This window comes from Filicampus tigris, chromosome 9 (genome assembly GCF_054856515.1).
Source record: "Filicampus tigris isolate MCC_2025a chromosome 9, RoL_Ftig_1.0, whole genome shotgun sequence".
NCBI classification, from domain to species: Eukaryota; Metazoa; Chordata; class Actinopteri; order Syngnathiformes; family Syngnathidae; genus Filicampus; species Filicampus tigris.
The window spans coordinates 23,817,072-23,844,139 of record NC_141225.1 but is presented as its reverse complement, the minus strand read 5'-3'; the positions used below and the strand labels follow the sequence as shown (position 1 = coordinate 23,844,139).

At 42.6% G+C, this 27,068-nt stretch overlaps 2 protein-coding genes across 3 annotated transcripts in view; both read right to left on the bottom strand.

Moving 5' to 3' along the window:
• The window catches only part of prickle2b (prickle homolog 2b), a 76,239-nt gene extending 59,773 nt beyond the window's left edge, over positions 1-16,466 (bottom strand). Inside the window, exons 1-2 of one of the 2 annotated variants that reach the window (XM_086041169.1) lie at positions 16,335-16,466; positions 15,762-15,835 (exon numbers count right to left, since the gene is read on the bottom strand). In XM_086041169.1, the coding sequence (XP_085897295.1) occupies positions 15,762-15,835; positions 16,335-16,376 (116 nt within the window). In that variant the 5' untranslated portion in view covers positions 16,377-16,466. Of the gene's footprint in view, positions 1-15,761; positions 15,836-16,035; positions 16,293-16,334 lie in introns of those variants that run through there. The other variant, XM_086041171.1, reaches the window with a different exon arrangement.
• Positions 16,467-17,653: 1,187 nt separating this feature from the next.
• Positions 17,654-27,068, bottom strand: LOC147142660 (A disintegrin and metalloproteinase with thrombospondin motifs 9-like). The gene is made up of 11 exons (XM_086040703.1): positions 26,801-27,068; positions 24,886-25,062; positions 23,751-23,921; positions 23,368-23,562; positions 22,899-23,028; positions 22,557-22,651; positions 22,010-22,104; positions 21,794-21,927; positions 21,256-21,347; positions 20,369-20,473; positions 17,654-19,525 (listed from the first exon to the last, which is right to left on the bottom strand). The coding sequence occupies exons 3-11, from the start codon at positions 23,841-23,843 to the stop codon at positions 19,436-19,438; spliced, it is 1,029 nt and encodes a 342-aa protein (XP_085896829.1). The 5' UTR covers positions 23,844-23,921; positions 24,886-25,062; positions 26,801-27,068; the 3' UTR covers positions 17,654-19,435.

Genomic DNA, 27,068 nt, shown 5'->3' with positions numbered 1-27,068 from the left:
TTCCCGTCATTCTGTCAACCGTCAGCGAAACAAGCGTCCGTCAAGGACGGAAAGACGGACCGGTCCTTCACGTGTATACGGAATGCCCAGCTCTGACGACGACGACTTTGAAGTCAAAACGATCCACAGCACCCATCCGGCACAACAGCTCAGGACAAAGCGTCACATTACATCCACCAGCACATACTGTACTCATTCAACCAGTTTGAAGCTTAAAAACAGCCCACTGAACCCATTTCGCAGCAAAATGAACTTAAATGGGTCCCTCATGCAGCCGAACATTGCTTGAGGACAGTTTGAAAACATGCTGGCAGCGACAAAAGAGTTAAAAGAAGGCAGCGCCATCGATTAGTGGTTAGCACATCTGGCTCACAGTCCAAGTCCCGGTTCGGATCTCGGCGCAGGCCCTCCCGTGTGGAGTTTGCATGTTTTCCCCTTGTACGCGTCGCTTTTCTTCAGGTACTCGGGTGACCCCACATTCCCAAAACATGCATGTTAAGCCAGCTGCACACAGAGCCAATGCCAGTGAACATTTCAGTCAAGGCGTGTAGTGCGTGTGGTTCTGCAACCAGTTTTCATTAGCTGAAGACCTTCTGCGACGAGTATGACTGTGAGTAAAAAAATAAATAAATAAATAAATAAAAGTGTTGCAACAGCACACATAATTACTGCCAATCAAAAATGATGATGTTTCACAACAAAAATTCCATTTGTGGGTACTACGCAAGACCCAAAATGAACTGTGGGACAATTTTGCTGGAGTACACGTATGGACTAATTTAGCTAGTGCAATGTGATTTATCACACCCGAGACAAATTGCAATGAGTGATTTTGCATCTTTAAACACAAAATGAGAGGCAATGAGGAAAGGCTCCCTATGATACAAGACCCTTTGTTATGGACTGTAGTTATTTTTTTTCCCCCCCAAATACTTTCTTTAATTATATTTAAGTATAACATTTTCCCTCTTACCTACCAGCCTTTGTTTACTGAATGGCTGGGAGGAATTCACATGCACTGGCTTCGTGAGGTGTGTGCCGTCTATTTCGACTTAAGTGATCAAATAAGGTCCCTTCATTTTTATAGTGCTACATTGTTCATTTTTAGCACATTTTAATATAATACACATTGGTGCATTGAAGATACAAGTGCCTTCACTTTGTTTTCAAGATCTGAGTCTTCACTTGGCTGATTTTCTGTCTTGAGATACGAGCAAAATACTCGAGATGTGAGTGCACTTTGGACCCCCACCGCTAGATGGCGCCGGCAAACGTCACAGCATTTAGTCACCATCAACTTATATTGATTTCCTTGAGGTGGACGGGCAATATCCGTTTTAAGATGGTTTGCCAACAAGCAAGGAAGGACAATACATTAGGTACAGCTGTGTTTTACAGTATGCTCACATTTGCCATAAGTGCAGCTCATGAAGAGAGCAAATCTTATTTACTGTGTGTTTGTTTTTACACAGTCCAATACTGTTCAGTGCGGTTTTTTTCTCAAAAACAAATACCCACAAAATCAATTCTCTGTGATTGTTGAGGGAATTGCTTAATCATGTCAATGGGGGAAGATGACTTGAGATACAAGTCTTGTTAGATACAAGCGTTAACTCATATATCGAGGCATCGCTGCATATCCAAAAGCCCATTCTCATGAATGTATAGTAGTAGTGAGTGCAAGAAAAGTCACACACAATGATTCGAAAAGTGATTTGTACATTTGCAACACCTAAATATGGTAACTAATAAACTTGAGAAGGAACAGTCAAATACCTTTTGAACATAGTCAACTGCAACAACTTAGTGACAGTTATGATTTACAACTCATTTCAATCATACAACAAATGGTCACCTAGCAAGTGGAGCGCAAAAGTAGCCGTCTTTAGTGTCAGGGTTGTGGACTGAAATAAATCCCACATGTGCACCTCTGACGGGAGCACGACCTTATTAACCCTAAACAAGCTCTACGCTGGACCTTGCTAATGACCCCATCCACCGGGGGCCCCCACCTTCGCTTGTCTGGTCCTCACGGGCTGCCTATCATGATATGCGCACACAAACAAACACTGCACACTATTGGGCACACGCACGCATAAACAAGCCACAGAGGCAGGGTTTGTGACAATTAGGAGGAGGTCAAATAACAGATGGCAGCCGGAGGATTAGTGCAAGAGGCAACTTCTAGTAAGGCACCCACCCTACACCCAATCACACGCTTGTCATACAAAGTGTGGTGTCATTTAGTTGCCGTAATTCAAATTGCATTCAAATAATCCAAAGTGCGATCCAGTCACATCCACGAAGCCAAGGGTCTCCAGATTGCAAGTCGCTCCGTGGCCGGAACCCCAAAATGATCTGCATCTCCCTCTCCCTCTTTGTATTTGTTTGCACAGCATTAGCGCGTTGCTGCCACACGCCGTTAAAATCTCAACTCCAGTGGGAAATTTAACAAAGCTAGAGATGACGGGCCACTGTGACACAGAGCGGACGGTGAAAATAAACAAAGTCATCAGTCTAAAAGCCTGAGTGATCAATGACTGCGCACAGTCACGGTCAGCCTGCAAGACAGATGAATTCAATCAAGCAAGATTAGGCCATCGCTTCAATTTATTACAAAATTCTCGTCAATAAGCGCCGATTTGACAGACGTTCCATGAAATCATCGCATTGTGCAATGGTGTCTGGCTCTGACAACTAAGCAACTGTGTACCAGATCAACAACCCCAGCTGGGTTGTTATGGCGGTGAAGAAACGCCATTTCAGCAGTCGTGCAATCGCTTCTGACACAAGCAATACTCAACAAGGGTTTGTGCATGTGTGGGGGCACTGAACTCTGTTGCGCTCCAGTAGCTTTACCAAATCCAGAGAGAGTTATTCTGTGGATCCTTGCACGCTGCCAGAAAGACTTGAGAAGCCAGAAGCATCATTCTGTCCTTTCTGGAAAGGAATTTCAAGCTCAATGCTTACGAATGCGTTGGGATGAGATCATGAGGTAGTTGCAATAAGACCAATGTACCACCCCTGCCCTTCTCGTCATCGCTACGACACTTGCTCTGCGATAGCTCACAAGCAAACTTGAACTGAACCAATGTAGTTTCAATTTTTTTATTTTTTATTTTTTTTGTGTAAAAACACTCCGGTTTTTTATTTTGGTAAATTCATGCTTTTTTTTTTTCGATTTGAGTTATTTTGTTCCTTTTTGTTTACTAAAACAACCTTGCTGGGGACTAGATTCTGGATTTCCGTGTACTTCACCGTCATAATATAGAGGCTGGGAACTCTGTGTGTATGTTACTGTGACTTCTAATGATTATTATAAAGGCCAGCCTTCAACACAACAATCTCCATTTGAAAGAATACACCCAGTGACTCGTGGAGATCAATATTTTCCCCGGGCTTGGTAATTGAAGGTCACAATTCAGAGAACAAGAAAGGTCAAAGTGTCATGTTCAAGTAGGCGCAAGGTGCGGTGTACATCATATGCACTCGTGTGGGATATCAATTAGATCTTCGGCACATCTTGGGTTGTGCTCATTATTGGACAACAGACTGGATATGAACTGAGGCACGCTTTACGGTTCGGGTGTCAAGCTGTTAAATATTGCAGCTTTCCAGTCTGCTGGGGCCATTCTTTCTCTGTCCCCAGGCACGGGTAAGCGCGCGTGGCAGCACGCACACACGTACACGCGTCCATACGGTTTTGCGCGGGCAGCTGCTTCTTGCGATTTAAACAACGAATCTTTTGCATCCAACACCTGTTGCCGCGCTCTCACCACACAAACATGCATACAAACACACGCACGCATACAATGCAGTACATTTGCCAGCTGCGCGCGTTCCTTATATAGACGGCGTGCCCCCTATTTAGATTAGAACCTATTCAGTCTCATTTGGCAATCACAGACAAGAGACTCAACTTGATTGGCCATTTCAGGAAACAAGCGGGTCACCATTTCCCTCAACTACGGCACCCGCCGATCTTAAAAGTGACCTAAGGAGATGAGAAAGCCCTTAAAACACATTAGAAGACAACCAGATGGGGGCCGGAAAATATGCACGCTTGAAACGAGGCAGTGTGAGATCCCTCTTTCCCACATGACAGAGATAAGACTTTCCGTACTCTGCTCGGTTATCCACTCGGTCTGCCTCTTGTTTCATCAACAGAGCTGCAGGCAAACAATTTACATTTCACTCCTGGTGTGCCGGCGCAGCTCTCATTATATATCATTTAGGCTCTGCTCGGTTAGGATATTAAAATGGGGCCATAATGAGGAAGAAGTGGTTTGGTTTGAGCAGATGAATAAATAGTCATTGATAAATGAAAGGGCAAGCTGGGAATAATTTCGGCAGAACAAATTACACCCCAAGCCCACTTGTAAATATTGGAGTCTTTGATCCTCACACCAAATGAGTGATTCTCTCTGTTGGGGGAACGATGAGTAAATGCGGTTGTGTGGGTTATCCTGGGTAGGGAATGCTGAGATACTGCACATGTTGCAGATAATACAAAAGTCGTCCGGTCGCTTTATTGGCCAAACGTGGCTCGATTAGAGCAGAGCCGTGATGATGTCGATATGACGACGCGTTCATGAATCTGTTAGGGAGCCTACGTGTTGCATTGTTGACACAATTGTGTGGAAAAAACAATAGCATCATATTAATCATGACGCGCATCAACCAGGAAACTGGTATTCTAATATATCATTCTAATCGAAAATGGCAAATTCTATTTATAGCATTTATATAGGAGTACATACTGTAAAATGCTAAATTGTTGAATTTAAGCTCTCCCGTCTCTGTCCCCATTCTGTGTCCTCCCTCCTCCCCTTTGCATATTACTAAATTTTTTTTTTCTTTTTTTTTTTCAACCAATTTAAAATGTCCTATTATTTACATATTTTTGGAATAAAGCTGTGAAAGATGTATTTCCAATCCCGTATGTCTTCTGGTGCATAGAGATGTTTCCACAACAGAGACGTCTTTGATTGCTACTACATAGCATTGTACTGTAAGAATAAAGAGGATGCCAATTGCCAACTGATGTGATGACTACTTGCATGGCCTGTCTGGTACTTATGGAACGAGCATGCGGGCCCGACTGCGCTCTGGTTCTTCTGATAGGAGTTGTGTGGTGCGAGAAACCCCCAGGACAGAGGATTAAAACGGAGATCGAGGGATTTGCTGGTTTAAAAGTGACCTCTGACTCAAACGTACAGAAGTCTTTTGATTCTCATTCTGTTCTCCCACACGGGACTCGGCGGCACCTCGAATGTAAGTCAAATTCACTGTCACGGCCAAGCAGGATGAAAAGGCTTTGCATACAAATGTTGTGTGACAGCAGAAGTGGCTCGGATTGAAGTCACTTTTGAAATTCTGGTACTAGCATAATTGTGTGATCCAAAGTAACTTGGTTATTTGTTAATCATAACTCAATCAACTAAGCGCAAGTAAAATTGGTGGACCGCTGGTCAATTGCAAAGCACTGATTATTGATATCAAGCATTGGGTCAAAGTTTAGTTGAGGTCTCCTAATTTAATTTAAGAAGTCAACTTTAACTGGTTTGTGAATATTGTCATTGATCCAGGTCAGGGCATTCAATCGATGGCAGCTGGACTGTTTCTCAGAGGAAGAGTGTAAGGTTAAGCACCAATCCACATGACAGGTTCACAACAGGGATGCAATGATATTGGAAGTAACCCAGTATCTTGGTTTGAAAATCATACAATGACCCGAGGGAAATGCCAGAGCAGTGTTCTGTTATTGGACTTCTGCGCTCGTCACGGATTGTCCATAATAAACAACATGTTCGGATTTAATGGTGGCCACATATGCACTTGGCATCAGACACCCGAAGCCTAATTCCATAATGGACTTTGTGGTTGTGTCATTGGAATTGCGGGCGCAAGTCTGGGATAGTCGGGAGAAGAGAGGGGAGGGAGCTGTCAACCGATCACCACCTGGCGGTGTGTTGACTCCGATGGTGGGGGAAAGATGCCAGTCCGACCTGGCTGGGAACGTCTGGCAGAATCCCCGCTTAGAAGGAGTTCTCCCCACTCCACAACTCCTGCACAATTTTGCCCACGGGAAGGCGAGGGACATTGACCATGTCCTGGAGTTCCAACCCGGGATGTTGTCAATTGCCGCTGCCTCACAGTATGGCGTACCGAACCCTCGGATTGTTTAAATATTTATTTAAATTATTATATTATTATTTATTTTCCCTTCTTCCTGTACCATCTTTGCACTCAGATCACTTGCTAAAAGCAGAGGGGCTTTTTTTATTTTTTTTTTATTTCATTATTTTAAAGCCTCTCTGCTTTTAATACAAACATCGGCATACACGACACTAGTTGAGGAGGCGTACAATGTCATCACAGCTCCTTCCGCCGACGACGTTCAGGTTTGACTCATCTAGAACTGTGAACAGAACCAAGACGACACTTCGCCTACGCGCAGATGATCATCTGTAAAGTGACAGACTGAGAAAAGGAAAGACGGGCAGGTGTAAAACATGACCACGACGATGTATTATTGGATGTACACTTTGATTCGGTGTAGACGCCCTAATCGAGTCAATCAATACAGAAAAGGAGTCCTGTTTTTTTGTTTTTAATGGTCTCAGAGCTAATGCAGCTTCAGTATTAGACAGTCTATTGTTTCTGGTCAATAAGGTGATCAATTATTGGCACACTATTCAAATCAATAAGCCAATGAAATTCTTTAACAATGGACACATGAATTGCTCCAGTCACACTTTGGACAAATGAGTTTCTGCTTCCAGTGGGATTTGGGGTCTTTAAAGGTAAAAGGACACACGATTGATTTAATGGAAGATAGAGAGACCGGTCCCGTCTGTTTACCTCATCTTCTGTTTATGACATGCTTTGTGTTGATGGGTTGGGCTCCTAGCTTATACTGACTTATATTTTCTTTTATGTCCAACATTTTATGGCGCGTGCCGTTGGTAGTAGTGTTAAAAAACTGCCACTCGCCGCAACGTGGTCAGAAAAACAAACAAATACTGTACGCCAGGCACTCCTCTATTCAACACTGAACAATTCAACCTTCCATAAGGAATTTAATTAGTTTAAATGGCTGTTCGCACTCCGATCATTAGAGTTCCTTCAAATAGACATACACAAGGGAGGGGGGGGGGGAGGAGATAATCAGCAGATCTTTGAAGTGGCGTACCACTCGGGCCTCACCGCACTGCCATCTTTACACACACAAACATGATTAGTGAGGTGTTGCAAAGGATGCGTGCGTGAAAAGTGATCGATATACTCCAGTTTCCTGCAAAGAACAATGTAATGAATTGTCACTCACATCAAAATCATCATTCCGCTACTGGCAAATAAAGTAATGTCTCACTACTGATTGAAACAGAGTGTCATATCAAATCGAGACGCAAGGGGTTCTAAATAGCCGGGCAATCCATTAACAGTGAAATCAGCCTCACAAGTCTCTCCTCTGGTGCCTGCTTGTTGACATCAAGAAATACATTGACTGGCTCAACCTGCTAAACTACAACATTCAACGGGAGGAACCAAGATGATAAGATGCTAAATGTCATTTATGCGGCGCAAAGCCGATGCACCTGTGGGAGAGCATTGGCGTCCCTACAATGGAATCTGAATGGAAATGAAGGCGAGCAGGTGTTGAAACAAAGCGAAATCTCTGACGAAGCAGTGATAAATGGTTTTTACTCCCTTCTGTGTTGAAAGATGTGCTTGTATTCAGGGCGGAAACGACACTCTAAATTATGATACAGCTGTAAAAAGCAATGCTATCCAGCAACTAGCGTGCACGGGCTTTCAGGGGGGAAACGGCAAGGATGACTTTCGGAATTGACTCTCTTTACTGTGCCGCAATTGAAGGCCTGTATGCGGTAATGTCAGCAACGAGGCTGCATCTCTTTATTCTCAATGACGTTTCAAAGGTAATTTACCCCACTAAGCCTTCATGAAGGCGTGGATGAGCACCAGGGCAAAATCCGACTGAATTCGCTTTGCAAGTCAAGGGGAAATGACTGAGGTTTGCTCATAGGCAAGTATCAACCATTCGTGTCAAGTCACATTGTAACAATAAAGGAAGTCCTCTTTTACTCTACGGGTATTTTCATTTACAAATGTTTGCATATTACAGTTGACCATCTGTTTCCTCTTATTACCGTTATTCATTTTAGCAAGTCGACTCTTTCTACCATGTCGGATAACTTGAATCGAGGGATGTCAGTTGCGTCATTTTTGGAGTCGAACATGGGGGGAAATTAGCAACTGATTATTTGTAAACAAATCATATCATCTCTGACTGTTCTCCACCCCTGTTTTCAAAGACAGTGTTGTATTGAGGAGAATGATGCTGCCTAGAGCAGTTGCAAGCCAGAAGTTGTCGCTCTACAAAACACTTATAGCAGTTGACATCACCGAGGACTCCTGGCAAACTAGTTGAGATTTCATCAAAAGTGTCTCTGTTGGCTGCAACCATGTGGCCCGCTCCACTTTGCAGCAACTGCTTCAAGACATAATAATTTAATAATCTATTCCTCATACCATAAAAAAACAAATTGATCGCACACTGAGTAGTATAACGCATGACGATATTATGATGTGCTGCATATCAATTGGTATTTGCGGTGAATGAACAAGAGAAACATTTTGCATATGACAGTAAGGGGATGGATACAAATATTCTGCCAGTCTCTCCAAAACACATCGCAGTTCAACATTCCTGATGGCGACTGCTTCTCTTCCAAAAATGTATGAGCACCTGTTAGAGATGACCTTGATAGGGGCAGCTAAAATTGCTGGAGATGTGGGACAAAGTGACTGGCCTTAATGCAGGAGCTTCCAGGGAGCTTTACACAGCTGTCTGATACAATAAAGCTCAAGTGTGTGAAGGGGAAATATGCTTAGGTTGATGGCAAATTCAAAGCTGGCGGACCACAGCTTCACTTTGTGGATAAAGTGAGTTGAAATGCGATGCATATCTTGTGCTGCATCCATGAACACAATCACGCAAGCTTCCCTAGACAGACATGCGATGATCTTTGTTGGCAAAACACACAAAAGACTTGGTCAGGTTTCAGATGTTGTGTTTCAACCTACTTTTTGCATCACATCCCAATGCCTTTTATGTGCCTTGTGGGAACCAGGTTGTATGTAAGCGGCCATTTAACTTCAGCTTGCATATATGTTAGACAACTTTGCCTCCTGCTGGTCACTTCAGAGGCAGGCAGACTACTGAAACTTCAAAGTTGAGACATCCTTTAAAATGCTACACCAGATTAATTTGAGGTTTTTATTACACAACATTCCGAGTGTTGGATTTTGCCCTTTTTTTCCCTTTCATTTAATAGTTAATTCATGTATTCATTTTCTGTACCGGTTATCCTCATTAGGGTCACGTATGGGTGAGTTGAGCCTATTTGCAGCTGACTTTGCGTGAGAGGCGGGGTAGAGCCTTTCACCGGTTCTCAGCCAATCACAGGACGCATACATATACACAGTCAACCATTCACACTGACATTCATACTTAAGGACAATTCAAGTCTTCGACGAACCGAACATGAAATGTCATTTCAGCAACAAATGTAACACAGACAGCATGATCAGCTTGTCAAAGAAACGATGACAATACTGTAATACTAATGACACTGAAGGTAACCATAAGCAATTACAAGCAGACAGTAGTGCAGTAACAAAACACTCTGAGGGGGTTTCCTGTTACTAATTTGCAGCCTAGCTGGTAGATAAGATGACACTGCCCTCTGTCGTGTAAGGCAACACAAAGTCCAAGCCAGCAAGCTGACACCGTTTTTGTTCGGAGCACAATGACACACTCAATCAACTCACACACATACAGTATACTAAGCTGTGTATGGAATTATTAATTTTTACTTTAAACCTCAAACCTGAAAATGTGTACCTTTGAAAAATATTAGCGTTTATGGTAATTGTATGATTTTTCTTGGAATGGCTCTTTAATTGTATCTCCTTAAAAATGTTACGATAAAACATAGATTGGGTTGGTATCAAACTGGAGATTGGACTATCACATCAAAGGTTATGCGCCACCGAAAAAAATAAAGACTTGTCATGCTAAAAAAATTCCGCAACAGAAATTGTGACAGGGCCTCCTTTCCTTTGCTCAAATCTTTGAGAAAATGATCAGTGCACATTTCTCAATCTCGTTCCAGTACGTGCTCAGGAATTCTGATACTGGGAATTCATTGCAATTCAGAAGCAGACCGACCGAATGCGCTGGATCACAGAAGCTAAGGCAGACCTTGTTTCCATGACAGCAAAGCATCATGCTCTCAGAGTACAAATTAATGTTCCCTGTCTTGCAATGTGGAGACAAACGTGGAGGAAAGGGAGGTGGGGCGGAGGCGGGGGGTTTGGTATTGGGGCCGATGTCAACAATGGGGAATTTAAAAAAACAAAAAAACAAAACAATGATGTGGGCAGGAGGGGGTAATAGAAAAGGGGGATTCATTCCAACACTGCCGAGGAGGCTAAAGTACGAGTCAAGGCTTCATATCTGTTTTCCTGGAGAACACCAGCCATACATCAAATGATTCCCGTCCAGGTCACTTCAAAACACACATTTTCAGACTCGATCTCCTCTAAATGACAAAGCGTACCATTAACACAACAAAAGGCACAGTTTAACAAGCCCTTTTTCTCCTGACCTATAGATGTGCTGCCATGCGCTGCAGATGCGCTACAAGAGAAGCCCAGGGAGGAGACAGAAGGGCGCGCAGTGGGTTTTTTTTGTCCCGTGACAGAAAGAAACGATGCTCCAAGAAAGCTTATCACCTCCTTGCCAACAGACGCACAGCTTTAGCAATAAATCTGCTAAGTTGCTATTGTGTGGCGCCGACCACCAGTGGCTTCTTGTGTCTCCTCAGCCACCGCCCCACCTCCTCCAACTGGGTCTTTTTTTTTCTGCGCCCAAATCGCTAAAGCCCATTCATATGTCTGGGCGCCTTGACAGGTTTATTTGCCAGGCCATCTTGTTAACACAATGAATAGCGGGCCGGGCTGTGTTATGTAGATGGCGCTGGGTTACCGAGGGGACAGACATCAGGAAGCCATTCAGGCTCGGGTTAAAGCTCAACCTCAAACCTCCATGTGCTACTGCAGCGATCTTTCTTCTTCCAGCACCTCTTTTCGGCAATTTACCTTTGAGCTCAGGCGATGTTGCAAACAGGGGCAGGCACGCATCCGCAGTCGGAAGCAAAACGGCACTTTTTAATGAACATTTTACATCGGGCTGCAGGACGGAGGAAATGAAGGATGCAAACGGCAACGCGCCACTGCTTAAACCCGCCTTTTTAGTCTGATTCATGTCTGAACCTACCAAACGACTGCCAACAGATCAAGGGCGACCTTTTGAGCTGTCTCACTCTTAAAAACAACTTGCTGAGAGCGCTGAGAGAAGAGCGCCTTGTGAGAGCGCCCTATCACATAGCATATTTACCACAACACTCGTGGCAATAAACCTGGTAATGAGTCTCATTAGCTAAGGCAAGCATTAATAATGCAAAGGGAGTGTGTTGTTCAAGGAAAACTCCGCCACAAGCAGCCAAGTGAGCTTACTAAATTTCAATGACACACAAGTAGACGGGTAACAGAAAGTCTGCTTCCCTTTTAGGTAGGCAACAACAACCTGCAACACAGGAATATTTTGTCTTTGACTCTTTTAAAAGTTTCTTGTACAGTTGAAAAGAATGATCCCGTGCACAAGGACCTGGAAAAAAAAAAAAAAAAAAACGACAAAAAATACTGTAAGATGCATAAGCTTGTCTGCTTACCTGAAACCATCTTTTGAATACCTTTTAAAGCGTATTTTTTCCAGAATATTTTCCGTGCAGGCCCACTAGTTGAAACACGTACTTCTGATTAATATTGTTTTTGTGGAATATGAGTTAATCCACTCGTTTTTAGCCATCTCTGGGGGCAGCCATTTTGTCACTTCTGTCGACTGAAAATGACATCACAATTGCTTACGGCTCCGGTAACGACCAATCATGGCTCATCTTAAGAAAACAGGTCAGCCGTGATTGGTCGTTTCCTGAGCCCTGAAACACTGTGATGTCATTTACAGTTGACGGATGTGACAAAATGGCCGCCCCCAGAAACACTGTGATGTCATTTACAGTTGACGGATGTGACAAAATGGCCGCCCCCAGAGATGGCTAAAAACAGGTTGATTAACTCTTATTCCACAAACGCAATATTTATCAAAATGCCTTGTTTCAACTAGTGGGCCTGCATAGAACATATTCTTGAAAAAAAAAATGTTTTCATTGACTTCCACTTTAGGGCATACAGTATGCGTATGTGGGTTTAAAATTCAAAATATGCAAGTAAAGTGACTTTGTTGCATTTTCCTGGAGTGTGTCAAGTGCTGTACAAGTTCCGCCATTATTGTTTTGGTTGTGACATCATGCCTGAGCTGACTGAACACAAACATGCATGCATTTTCACAGACTAACATTTGCAGAGATGAGAGAGAAACAATAATAAGTGTCGACTTTTCAAACAATTCAGCTTTGAGACACGCTTTCAAAGGTCTGTGTTTTCAGCCACCAAAATGACGTTTGTCTTTTGTTCAAAGCGGAAAATTTAAAGCCGTTTGAATTTGAACCAACCGACAGTAAACATTGTTTGGTGTTTTTAATGAATGAAACTTGAGAAAACCACAATAACACTTCCATCGTGGTACAACTATGTTGGTCCCAGTGCATTATTACTTTGATCAAATCAGCGTATTTGCTGAATCGATTTCAAGATGTAAATTGCGCCAGCATTTGTAAAACAAACAAGTGGGAAAAATGCAGAAGGCATCCCTTTAAAAATGACCAAATTCATTCCAACTCAGACCATATGCATTAATAACATATTCTTTGTCCTCCCCTCCCTTTCTCGGATTACCAGATATCATGATGAATTTTAGATGTGTTATTTATACACCATTAACCACAGACATTGCATAATGATTTCATGCGTAGTAAAGTTCTTCTCAAAGCATTCTTTCTGACCCTATCATAACATTATTGCCGCCATGCATAATCTGGCTACGGTCACCAGACACACTAAACTATAATAAAGTAAACAGAATGAGACCTTGCAGATGCCAGCCGCTTGATTCAGCAGTAACATTCTTTTAGCAACCAGGAAACAGTTGTTTCAGACTTCAGATTCCACACACACAGGAATGTTGGGACGAAAACTCGTATTTACGTAAATCGAACCTAGAATCTTACACACATCTTTGTCTTCTTGGGGCCAATGTTTGGGTAGGCCTGGGTGATTTCCAATAGGCACTACTGTGTTGACTCTGAATGGAAAATGCCTCAACACACATGGTCAACTCGCCATAAAAGACAGGCCCGACCCTTTAGAAGCAAGTGCGGCTGAAGCACGAGGATAAAACGTCGCCTGAACGATATACGGCAGTGTTCTATCAAAGCTATGATTCATATTTCAGTCAACCCTGAATCAAACTAGAATTGATGGTTAGCGGGTGTTCTCCTATAGTGCAGTTAAGTTTACCACTAGATGGCACTTATTAGCAAGGGTAAACTCATAATTACTTTGGGGGTTCATGTCAATAAAAACTGAAAAAAAGAAGGAAAACTTCCCCTCAAAGTATAGCTGAGCAAGTTCTTAATATATTATCAAATGATGTGTTATGTAATCAGTTTCATTTTCACACACAGTTTCTAAGTTTAAAAACACAGTTTATTATTTCCTATATTGCTATCTTAAACCATAAATATACCACAATCTAAGAGCCAAAAAAGTGCTAATCATTCAACCACCATTATTCTGAAAAATAACAGATGATTTTCTTTAGAAAAAAAAAATTCACCACCTGCTTGTGTACGTGCACATGTGGTGAAGAGTCTCTCATCACATCTGCTAAACTTAGTACCTCCCAAAGCTTGTCTCTCGCCAATGATGTGTCACTTCAACATAGTTCCCTGGCACCATGTACTACTTTCCAAAGCAGGGCTTTGGCACCATCTTGTGGCTTCTCGGGGCATGTCAGTAAGAGCACAAACACGCACATAAATGAGTTTTCAGCGAATAGCTGGGGGAAGGTTCCACAGAAAAAAAAAAGTGTGAATAGGTGGAAGATTACTGTAATGTGAAAAGTAATTCAAGACGTGTATAGGGTAGTGTGAAACTGTGTACACCTCCGCCATTCAAAGGTTAGCAATATACTGGGAACAATCCAATACTATTACATTTGTCAGCTGACCAGACTAACATCATGGACAACAGTCCGTGTGCTGTCTTGCCTCTCATATATCTAACCTCTTTTGGGTCACATGAAGTCAACTGCATTCCACAACACATAATTACTCCAGTACCTCGCAAAAAAAAAACAGGAAAACGAGTTTATCTTAGCTTGAAAGTGAGGTAGTAAATTCTTTGTGATGCAAGCAAGTTTTCTGTCTTGGACAAAAAACTTGTTGGAGCTGTAAAAAAGCGAGGCAGCCTCCAAAAGTCTCTGTCCACAGACAGCATTGATCCGTGTTTGCTGGAGGGGAAAGACGTTTATTTTATTGTGAGCCAGCAGAGTCAGGCAATTAAAGGCAGCATTCCTGCGCCTGCTGTTGCTCCTACAACAGTTTCCAGCAAAGGAGGCTGAATGATACCGACTGTCCCATTCTATTGTGGATTTGACAAACCCCTAGTTGCCATATTCCTAAATTTGGGGTTGACACCGCCGAGCCGTTATTTGCTTAGTGGCATGAGGACAAAACAAAACACAATAAACAGCCTCGCCGTACACTTTCTTCCAGCTGATCCAGGCTGTTGACATAAATGCCAGTTCATTGTTTGACTCCCACACCAAGTAGGAATTTCTAAGCGGTACGCATTGTCCTCAGTTGTTTCCACAAAGTGTGCTTCAGATGACACTCAAAGAGCTCACAACGTCTCCTTTTTCCCACAGCATGAAGTGAGTGTCGGTATTCTTGGCAGGTTATGGGAGTCAGCTGATACTGATCACCAAGGCGAGCCAACTTTGCGTTTTGCATTGCCGGAGCACAACTGCGCACATTAGTCACACGTTCACACACTAACCTGAACCACCTGTGGTCCTTTGCAGGATCACATTTTTTTACAGTATACACAACACACAATACGCAAGTACCGGTAAATGAACGCTGTGCCAATGTTCCCTCTTTCTGCGAATAAGGGCAAATGCCTGAGTACGTGTAACGTTTGGAGGCACCTGACAATTGTAACGGCCGAATGAATGGTCGCTGTTGTTCTTGCAGAACAACAAGCAACGGGAAGAATGTACATTCACACGACATGTACAACGACCCATTTGTCTTTTTTTGCCTCTTTTGCAGTAGGTAAGCGCAAAGTCGTATGGCTGACCCACAGTATACAATGCAATTCCACAAAAGTAGTGCAAACAAAAACTACTAGAACACACTTTTTTGGGTCAATCAATATAACCGTGTCAAACATTTTTGTCATCTTTAAAAAAAGCAGAATTCATTTGAATTAGTGCTGGCCAACCCAATCTGACAGCTAGCCAGTGTAATGCAGAATGTGTGATTATGTTTTATTCAAATGCTAACCCGTCCACCTGGTCACATGGTGGGGAAGGGGAAATTATTATTTTAACTTTCTAGCCTTGCACTGCTGTAATGCAGCAATCATTCCTCCTGCCGTCTGAAAATTTGCATCAATTAATGCTAATAAAGTGACGTAATGGCGATTACCTCCATTTGTGCAGGGTGAAGCCAGGACACTGCTCTTTGGAAACGCAGCAAGACACTCTTCTCTGTGGATTCAGCTTGGGAAACACACCAACATTTGGATTTCAAACAAGTGGTAACCTGAGTTCCAATTCAACAGATAACACTTTAAAACTGAGCAAAATTCTAGAAAAGGCAAAAAAATATAAGAGCTGCGAATTACGAAGTGTACTTGAGCAACTATTGCAGATAGATTAGATGTGAAAAAAGGTCAACGTTTGAGAGCGCCATTAACTACCTTTTAAAAAATAAATCAATCCCAGTTGATCCGGTTTAAGTATCCATCATTGCCCATAATTGCTGGAAAAATAGACGTGCTCCCACGGGAATTCTGAACAGATGAAATATAAACAATTTGCATTTCGGCGTGTGCGAGTAAAAGCCGAACCGTAACTTGATGCCACTACTATAGCAACGGGACACAAACGAATAAACCGGACAGCTAATGAGCAGAATGTGGGTGATTTATTAGCGAGATCTTGCAATTATGAAAAGTGTGTCGCCGTGTCGGTGGAAAAGTTGTCAACATGGACATACCGATGTGTGAGAATCTCTCTTCTTCAAGCTACGACCAAACATTTCAGGCTGATTCCAGGAGGACAGCAGGGTAGACAAAAGGCGGACAGGGGAGAGTCGGGGTCCTTACAACTTCCGACCAAAAAAAAAAAAAAAACTTGTTGTCAAGCAACAGCCTTCATTTAAACAAGTTGCGATGTTCCGTGTCACAGCTCCACCCCCCGCCCCCCACCCATCGCACACAGCCAATCGAAGACTGGCAGCAGCGATAATAATAATAATAATAATAATAATAATAATAATAATAATAATAATAATAATAATAATAATAATAATAATAGTAATAATTGTGGGTATTCGTAAAAAGGTTGCAAAGTTCTTCGCAGACAGTTATTACTCGTCGCAAATAAACTTCAACATGGTCAAAATGTCTTGCGGAAGTGAAACTGAAAATAAAAATAGGATGGGGTGGAACAGGACTCAATTGGAGCAGTGATAAATAGCTTTTTTTTTTTAATACTTGGACACACACAGGTCTGTGAATTTCGTGCAAGCAAGTCTCAGTTAAATCACTCAAGATTAATGTGAGGATGACAATGTCTGACCCAGGGGGCACATTGCTTGTAAAGTCCCCCTCATTAACTCTAAATGAAAGTATTTGAACTCTCCTAGAAGAAATGAAAACAACGTCCAGAAGCATTATAACATTTTCACATGCAGGAGGTTCAAAAAGTGCGGTACTGAGACCGATATGGCACTGAGTTGGACTTGCATGTACCATCCATCCTTCCATTTTCTATGAAAAACGAAAAGAGCTGTGTCCTGTTCGACCTAACATTGTCTCTAATATCTCACAGAAAAGTCTGTCAGTACTTATTCAAGTTCAAAGAGCAGCAGGCTGCGAGGTACCCAACGTGACACATGAGAAGTGTTGAACATCTAGTGCAGAACTCAGCAGCTCAGCTTTAATCCTTGTGAGAAGGTCCACCAAAAAATAACTGCATAGTCACAAGGAAGTCAACTTGAACTGAGCACTTCTTTTTATTTCATGTTCAGGGCCACTGTTTAGACATGCATCCCTTGCTAGCCACTATTACTTAAGACTTAAAAATCATTGAAAAAAATAATAATAAAAAATAGACTTCAGGGGTATTCTTTGTGCTGCACATTTCTGCTAGTGCAAGCAAATAAGACTTGATTAAATCTAATTAGAAGGCTCATGTTTTCAAGCTTGCAATGGCCGTTTTTAATGACAACCCCCCCCCACACACACACGAGTGTGATTTTGAAACACAAACCATATTGTGTTGATGTGAAACACAAAATAGCATTTGCAGTGGTTGTGTGTAAGCCATTTTATTTCAATATAACATTTTCCTTTTGCAGTTTTTGAACAACATACATCATCCTTTCTGTATAAAAATGCTAAATCTGTGTTTACAAATCATGCAGAAGTGGCCTACTTCAAAAGCCCACGACCTCTTCAGACTACATTGAAATTCATCGTCAGTTATGGTCCAAGGTCATACACTGTACATTCACAAGACATGGTCAAATAAATATTGGCATTTCAAAAGAAGCACACTGCAGAGAATTTACCTGGGGCGATCCATTTACACACACTACCTGATTAACACGTGGCAACTGCATTAAAACTTGATAAATACATTTTTCAATATTACAATAATCCCTTCATTCATGTTACCTGAGAGCCTGCTGGCCTGAAGTACATTTTGACAATAAGAAGTGCAGTAATTCTGTTCGTTGGGACGAAATGTTGCTGTCCCATGCCCTTTGATATGATGGCAGATTCGTATAGTGGCATCTTATAACAGTCAAAGGCTTCGGTACAACTGTGCTACATTTATACCCAATCTTCCCTTCATGGAATATTTCAGAAATGAGAGGCATGGAAATACGAAAGTACAACAACACAGTGCTCCCTGATTGGTTCGTGAAAAACAATGAGAGACAGGTGATAAGCAGGAACATTAGAACATCAAATGAGCATGTTGGACTCACACAATGAAGTACAGAAGGTAGCAGTTAACATACTTTAATTCGAAATACGTGGAAAGCTCTCACGCTGCTTGTACTACTTGTGAGGTCTCACCGTGGACGGAGCTGTGGAGAACATCTGCAGGGTATCGACTGGAGTTTTATTGGCCGGAGGTGAAATCCTTCTTTCAAGCTACACCAGTGAAGATAACCTGTGTGTTCTCTCAAGGGAGGCCCATTGCTTTATTTTGTCATGCTACCTGACACATATGCCGAATCACTATCGTACTTGTTGCACATGGTGTCTGCAAATGTTATCTCGAACCTTCTCTTGTCTGGCGTTTGTTTGTTTTTTCAGACATTTTAGACTTCTGACATTGTGGAAAGTTAAGTGCCATTTCAACACCCATTCAAGTCATATTGAACTGCCAAGAGTGTTTGCGGCGTGTGTAGCAACAACTTGTTCTCAACATTCTATCAATTCAGACTAGCAGCTGAGCAAAAGTATTTGCACTTGCTGTTGAGAAGCACATGATGAAAATTGCTATCACATTTGACTTGATAGGAAAGAGTCTTCATATAGTGGTTGAACTGAATAAACTGCTGATTAATCTGCATATAATATGAACAATGGAACCACGCACCGTCTCTCAATTGACATTCATAACATGCAAAATGTAGAGGTATAAAATGTGTAATTATTAAAAATAAAAGGCACATTCTGACAAAAAGGCACTGGGGTGTTAGCGAATTACCCAAAACACCCCAAATCACAATAAAAAGAATGTTAAATGAGCAGTATGGGCCTAAAATAAATAAGACTATATTCCACATAGTGTATACTTATTTACAGCAATTACACCAAATGAAATGACGCAAGTTAACCAAAAAAAAAAAGAAAAGAGGTCATGTTATGGATGGATTTGAGCTGTGTGTTGGACGTAGCACCAACGTGGAGGGATGTCCTGACATGATGAGCACCTGACTGACAAACACAGTCACCAGCAGCAGTCACATGACAACATTTTCGCAGGAAATGCAGCACAAGGGCAGCCGCAGGCGTAACGGCAGAGAATTGGTGACATTATATTACATATCGCATAGCCAACACTTGTTCTGGGGATCTAGCCCACTGCAATGTGCAGACTGGAAGCGGACAATGGAGTACATTTGCCACAGTAGCCTCCGCATGTTCCTAATACTCTGCTGCCATCCTGTGGGCACAAAAGGAATAACATCAGGCACATTCCTCTGCAATATCGTAATGATACTGACTGTATGAATCAGTACGAATGGTTGTGGCCGTAGTTTGCGGTGTTGTTTCCGTACACTGCATCATAATACTTAACCAATTTCAAATACAGTTTCAGCATACATTGTTTGCTCTGTGGAGACAATCCAAACTACGCAGCATCATACAGGTGTTCCAGATATTTTCAACCAAATGTCAGTGCCAAGGAGAGCAAACCTGTCTTCTTTTCAAGTGCCTGCAGTGAGCAGATTGAAAGGACGGGCTACGGATATTAAACTGGGAACATGCCTTGGCATCTCTGCCCTCCTCCTGTCTAAAAGTCTTGGCAAACCCCCGAGTCCTAAGCTTGATCTTTATATGAAAAGCAAACGGTGGGTGGGCACTTGACAGAGCAGCTGCCTAATAAGGGTCTTTTCTCCGCTTGTTTATGAAGACAGGCTCTTGGTATACAGAATCCACTCAGAAGCAGCAAGACCGCAAAAGGTACGAGGAAGAAAATGCTGCCGAGGGGGGCAAAAAAAAAAAAAGACACCTTGATTCAATCAGGTGATTAAGGTTAAAAATGACACATTGGGAAAAACTGCAGTGAATTATGTGCTGACTGCCAGGACATTTACACCTAAATTATTTTGAACTCCTTAAAAAAACTATGCTGGTTGAAAAAAACCAAGCAAAATAAAAGGTTTATTAATTTTATTGAGTGAAATGAAAATTTGATCCCCTAAAAGCCAGCACGATTGTAGCTCCATCAGATTTGCTCGTGACACCCCCCCAACCCACAGCCCCCCCGTTCTCGCTCCAATACCTGTGATTTCCTTATATCAGCCACCGCATAATTGCCTTGGGAGGTCCACGAAGTGTCTGCAGCCACTTTAAAACCTGTTCCTGAGAGGTTGATGCTGAAGCGCCCCTGAAAGTACCACGAACACAATAAGTCAATTATAATGTGTTTTGAAAGTTGTATTACAATCAGTTGTTTCAGTCAACCTGATCTTGATCGGTCGTATGAATACAAAACAAGATTTTCAGGAATCAAAGTAAACACATTTTGCATACAGCTTTTACACATTTTGCATACAGCTTTTACACATTTTGTACACATTTCAGTTGCTTGACCTTCTGCCATCTGGTGGTAGGTTATGTCCCTGCAGGTTTAATTTGAAAATCATAGCAAACGAAAAAAATAAAATAAAAATAGAAAGCAGTCCTAGCATGAGTTCTTAAGAGCTTGAGAACTTTAGCAGGAAGAAATCGAGAGCACATTCGTCACATTATCTGAGGTAGTGTCCACCACAGCTGGGAAATACTGGAGAGATTCTAATTAAACCGGATGTTCAGCAAACATGTCAAATATCCCCGCAGGGGGAAATCATAAGACTTATTTAGGAAAATAATATAGACAGCCCTCCGTAGGATGCAGCGCAATTGTGCAGAACGGCAAACAACCTCAATAGTAAACATGTATTGATGAATCATCTCCTTTCTGACATTACTAATGAAAACTGAGAATCATTATCTCTTATCTCTTATTATTGTTATCTCTATTTGGACAGATTTGTTTTTCCACGTAGCTCTTTTAACTGATTAGACTGTTCGGGTGTTTGTAGTGTATATATATATGTGTTTGTATGTATATAATAAGTGTATATTTTCGCAAAAGGGCCTCGTTTCATCAGCTTATGTTGTTCTCACCTGCGGACATTGGGAGGCGCTGTAGCAGTCCCCCGCCGTGCCAAAAGGAACCCGGTTGCCTTCAGCAGTCAATGCAAACTGCCAATCTGTCGCTAAATGATTGAGAATGGAAACAATATGACGTGAGGCTTTTCTTCAATAAACACAAATTTATGTAAGGTTAAATTGAATTCCCCTCACATGCACTCGACCTGCAAAAGTTTAGTACCACAAGGATTTGGCTGAGGTTATTTACTCTAAATCTTCAGTTTGGTCAGCACTTCTATTTTTGGGGTCTGCAATATCAGTGTAACAGGATCTTGGCCACCCCAGCCTTGTAATTGTGCGTTGTTTAAATGAACATTGAAGACATCTTGAGTCCATTAACCCTTCATGAGCATGCGTGTAATTAAGTGGCAGGGGATGTTCTTATTTGAGAGTAAGGCAGGATGCTTTAAAGTTTGGATCACATATAGTGAGAGTGATGGTGGAGGTCCCCATAATTATCTCAGGATGTTGTTTTGTTTGTGGCACCCTCATTAAGCTGCACAAAACTCACTGATGATGTTCATCTTGCTCGGGTCCAGGCGGACCTTGGAGAAGGTGGTGAAGCCCGCAGCAGAGTAGTCGCTCCGACAGTCGCAGTCTTCTCTTCTGGACCCGTTGGATGGACACTGGGAGGGGTCATTCAGCCTGGAAACAGACACGCACACACCTGAGATCTGCTTTCAATTTACAAGCTGCTACCCTGTGCCACTGCTGGCTTGCAGTTTACCTGAAGCCAAAGATCTCCGAAAAATTTTCCCCTTCTCCTGTTGTCAAGGTGATATACTCCCGTGGATTGCCTGTCTGCATTCCTGCACAGTAGACCTGAGGATAAAAATGAAGAGTGGTAGGGAAAGGAGGAGGGGTGAAAAAGTTAGTGAAGAATCAAAGACAACAAATACGATGCTAAAGGAAAGGATCGAGAGAAGCCCAAAATCCCAAATAAGCATAATTCCTCTATTTTCTAAACAAGTGAACAAACTGGCCAGTTTGCAAAATGCATTCTGTGGTATTTCCTTCAACGGTGTTACAAAATATGCTGCAGCCAAAAGTTGGAATGTCACAATATGACATTTCCTGGACATCGTTTTTCTTCAATGCTGAAAACAATGTATACTATTCTTCAGCTGTTAAGATTCTTTTTACGCGTGATTTCTAACTACATCAATCTTTAAGTGCGTATAGGGGTCCTAATGTTAATGTATATGAATTCCTGTGTATTTTCTTATATCATGAGGTTTATTTATTTATTTAATAACAAAATATAAACAATTTACCTTGAGAGCACGTCCTTGAATATTCAGTAAATGTTCCCCATCTGGCAGCCTGCCATTCATGTGCCGGACATCTTGGCAGCTTGAAGGCAAATAGCCTTGGGATGGGGGGTGGGGGGGAGACTTTCGGTAAGTTACAAATAAGGGAGGGATATTTCAGTAATATCAACTCTAACTAAGATACAAAATTAAACATTTTTCAATGAATACCTCTCAATCCGATTCCAATCTTTATTTTTGAAATATTTGATATCATGAAGGTGAACCTTTAATTCAAACATCCTGTAAAAACGTCGGCTTTCGATAACTTCCTGTCAGTCTCTATAGGGGGAAAAAAAAACTCACACGTCAGATTCCTGCAGACTTTCCTGGCTTCTGGCATGGCATGGAGTGAGCATTTATTGCTTTGCTGGCCATCTGCTTTCACACACTGCACCGCCCGCTCCATCAGTCCATCTCCACAGCTCGCCGAGCACTAGAAAGGAGGTGGAGAAGCACGGAAGTTGGGTGAAAAGAAATCTTATCTTTATTTTGGCCATTTGAAGATCTTTCATCTGGCGCATGAGGCGCTAACATTAGGAGTCAGATTTATAGAAGAGCATCAGCTCAATTTGTTTTCATTTGCGGCGCAATCAAGACACTAAATGCCACGCTCTGCGTGCCTCCCGTGTATTTGAAGCGATTCAATGATTGGATTCAAATCGAAAGGTTTTGCAAAGAGCTAAAATTGAAAAGGAATAACGTCAAAGCGCTGGGCCACACAGAACACACTGAACATTCATCAATTGTAGTAAACCCCATCGGGTTTACTCACCGGTCCCCATGTTCCAACCCGCCACTCGTGCAGAGGTGGACAGGGCTCCAGATGACAAGGCATCAACCTCTCAGGGGGGGTCCCCGGACAGTTGGAAAGAGACTGATGACCGTACTCATAGTTATCCTTTTCCATGTGCTCCTCGCTGCAGGAGATCAGACGCTGGCGGTAGCCCTGGCCACAGCTGACTGAGCACTGGAGGGGGGGGAAAAAATATTGACATGAGAAAAGCAACAATATGAGCATGAATATTTGTCATGTGAAATCTTTGCGCGAAATTTGATTTGAAGATGATGGTTTGGACGAGTCCTGCTTTCGGAGCTGGTGTCTGCGAGCAAGAACAAGGATACATGATGCGGGCTTGTTTAAAAAGTAGGGCTCACCTGAGTCCATTCTCCCGTGATCCAGACAAATTCACAGGCTTGCGCATTGCAGCTTTCCATGTCTGGAGGTCTGATTTGCTTCACGCAGTACATTTCATGGACCTCCTGCTTGTGCCGGTCCACGCATTGTAACTCTCGTCGTCTGTGGCCTGACCCACACGATTTACTGCACTGCAGTGGAGCCAAATGACAAAATGAGGGTTTAAAAAAAAAAAAAAAAGTAAATAGATGTTACAATTAATGGTCATGAAGGAGGTAATGGAACTTGATCATCAAAATAGTATACAAGAGCAGAATTGAAATCAGGGCGTTTTTGAGAAGAACCAAAACAGAGGACCCATTACGCAACACCTGACAGAAGATGACACAAGTGTGTATCCATCATTGATTTTTTTTTTTATCTCCCACGATCTTGGATTTTTGTTGCCGTTCAAAGTCGGAGACTCAGGGAAGCTGTGCTTGCGTCACATCCAGCTGCAGCTGATTCCAGCTGGGCTTCATCGCTTCATGCGCAGGACTCATGTCAAACAACTGAAATACCTGGAAATGTTATTGAGCTGCGCAGCTGTTGCTGGGGAACGAGTTAACCCATCGCAACAATGAGACTCTTGGTATGGCGCTAAAAGTGACCTTAGAATAGTGGAAAAGAAAAAAATCCTTTTTCAAAATATGTCCGAACATTCCATGATTAGCGGTTGCATTTCGGCTTAAAAGCAAATTCTGCACCGCGAAGGAAGCCCGGGCAGGACCAAGGAGATCTCTGCCTCAGTTGACCGCTTTTGCAAAGAGTGAAAATAAACTCTCAATTTGCAATTAAATCTTTTAAAGTGGTCTCATTCCACTTTTTTTTTTGGCGTCAAGTTCACCCTAAGATGACACAAAAGAAGTGAACATCCATCCATTTTCTCTTTAGGGTCTTCCTAAAGTGCGAAAAAATGATTTTGTCGGAGAAAAAAAAAAAAGAAATCCTGATCACGATTGCCATCGGTGAATGAAGCACGGGGGCAGCCCTCCTCCTTTTCCCTGGCTCCCGCTGCTCGAGCAGCTTGGACTCAGAACCTCATCAGAACTTTCTCTCCAAGCTCCAATAGCGTCCACAAAACATATTTGCACCCAGAAAAGCCTTTTCCCTTACCGCCTGCCAGTCTCCCTCTCTCCAGCGGTAGCGTGAGGGACACCCAGCCAGCTGGCAGCTTTGACTCGACGGCGGGCGCGAGCGCTCGGGGCAGTCGCTCTCGAGTGGGCTCCTTCGGGGGCCAGCCTGGCAGGTCACCGCACGCCGCCGGACGCCGTCGCCGCAGGACGCGGAGCACTGGGGACGGGACAGGTACCGCTTCATGACAATACACGAGTATAACTTGACTCTGTGCAGGAGGACGATGCGAGTTTTGATCAACGAATCTGGACATATTTGTATTGAATCCAGTTCTTGTATACTGTCATGAAATAAAATATGTAGCTCATATTTGTGCCGCATCATTTGTGCACTGCCACGTTCCTCTACGCCATCCACGCTCTGCTGTGAAGCCAAACGATGGAGATTACGCTGGAGGTCCATTTTATTAGGTACATCAGCCCTTTTGAACAAGATTTCAAAAGTATCCAAACTACTGCCTTTGCAAAGATAAGCACGCTCTTTTTCTTGACACAGTCATGATTTCAAATGGTTTTTTTATTTATTTTTTTATTGTATCTTAGAGTATCTTGAACTGCACTGTGATACGCTTACTTTTTTTAAAAAAATTTTTTATATCTTCTTGGCTCTCAGTAAGACCAAAATTAAGCATTAATGGAGGGTAGGTTTGGGGAAAAAAAAAACTAGAATAAAGATGGTAACCGGTACCTTCTCTAAATATTTAGCGATATGTTACCAATTTATACTCCTAATCAGCACCACTATGTCCACTGCTCCGCTTTATTCATTGAGTTGATAATCGGTTATAAAAACAGACATTCATTGGACGTCATGATTTGTTTTGTGTTGCTGCTTCTCAGTTACTCACCAACATGTTATTTGCTGTGCAAACTTATCGGGGCACTCAAAGCTGTCCGCCTTCTACAGGGATAATGTTAAATAAGCATTTACCCCCCCCCCCCCCCCCCCCCCTCACCCATTTTTTATTTTCTCTTTCCAAACAGATGCTGTTAATGACTCGGAATCACAACCCGTACTGTTTCATTTCAGTACGTGTAAGCTTGCGGGCTCGAATATGATTTTTCATTCACTTCACTTGTATTTATCCCGTGTGACATTCATCTGCCGAAGCCAACTGCAGCCTGTTTGCGCATGTGTTATCATGCTGTGGGGACAATGGAATATCATTTCCTCCTGGCCTCATTCCTGCACTGCAGCTGTTCTGCAAAGACGCACATCCTTTCTGATGTATGAGGTACAGATGTGTTCCTGTGCTTGGATGCCTCTTGGCCGCTGGGGGAAATTCGCAAAAAGACTACACACGCAAAGAGGTTCAAAGGATGGATAAACAGTTGGGTCGAAAAGAAGGGCAGCCATGTTCTTGAACTTGAAGTAAATAACGCTTTGGTATGATGACCTGGGTATATACGTCATAGTCTTTCTATTCAAAGTATAGAAAATAAAGAGTTAAAAAGTACAGTGAGGACGGGTTGGATACATTAGGTCTGCGGACACGTTTGAGTCGCCAGCAGTTATCATGAGGGTAGCTGTTGCCACGCCGGCTAAAGGCAGTGACAACGCTCCGATCATGCACGGATTGCTGCATCCTTTTCTGCACAGAGGTGTCACCGTGAGATGAAATGTGATTGCACCACATGAAGTGAAAGGGGCTGCTTTAATTGGTGGGCGAAAAAGTTGGCTGTGTTCACGCCCACAACAGCGCAAATGTCCTTTTTTTTTTTTTAAATATGCTGTTTTGAGTGCCTGAAATCACCAACACCTGGCTCATCATGCCTTCACGCAGATTTAGACCACGTCACTGCACAAAATGTTTGCCGCAATTGAAATGCGTTACGTTGACAAAGTCTCCCGTTGTGAAAATGGAGTGTTTTAAAGTCGCGTGAAAGAAGCCTACCTCCTCCCAGCTGCCAGTCTTCCACTTGGGACAGCGGCCGCCTCGGCAGCGCCTCTGCTTTCTGGGTTTGGGGCTCAAGTGCTGGCAGTTTTCATCTCCAACAGAGAGGCCTGAGCTGGTCAAACAGCGCACTTTGCGGGACTTGAAGCCTCTTCCACAAGAGGCCGAGCACTGCAAGATATCAAGAACACGGAGTTGAATTAACAACAAACTCAAAAGGGAATGTTTGGACTCGATATATATTGTCAGTGTCGTGATTCCCGCAGGA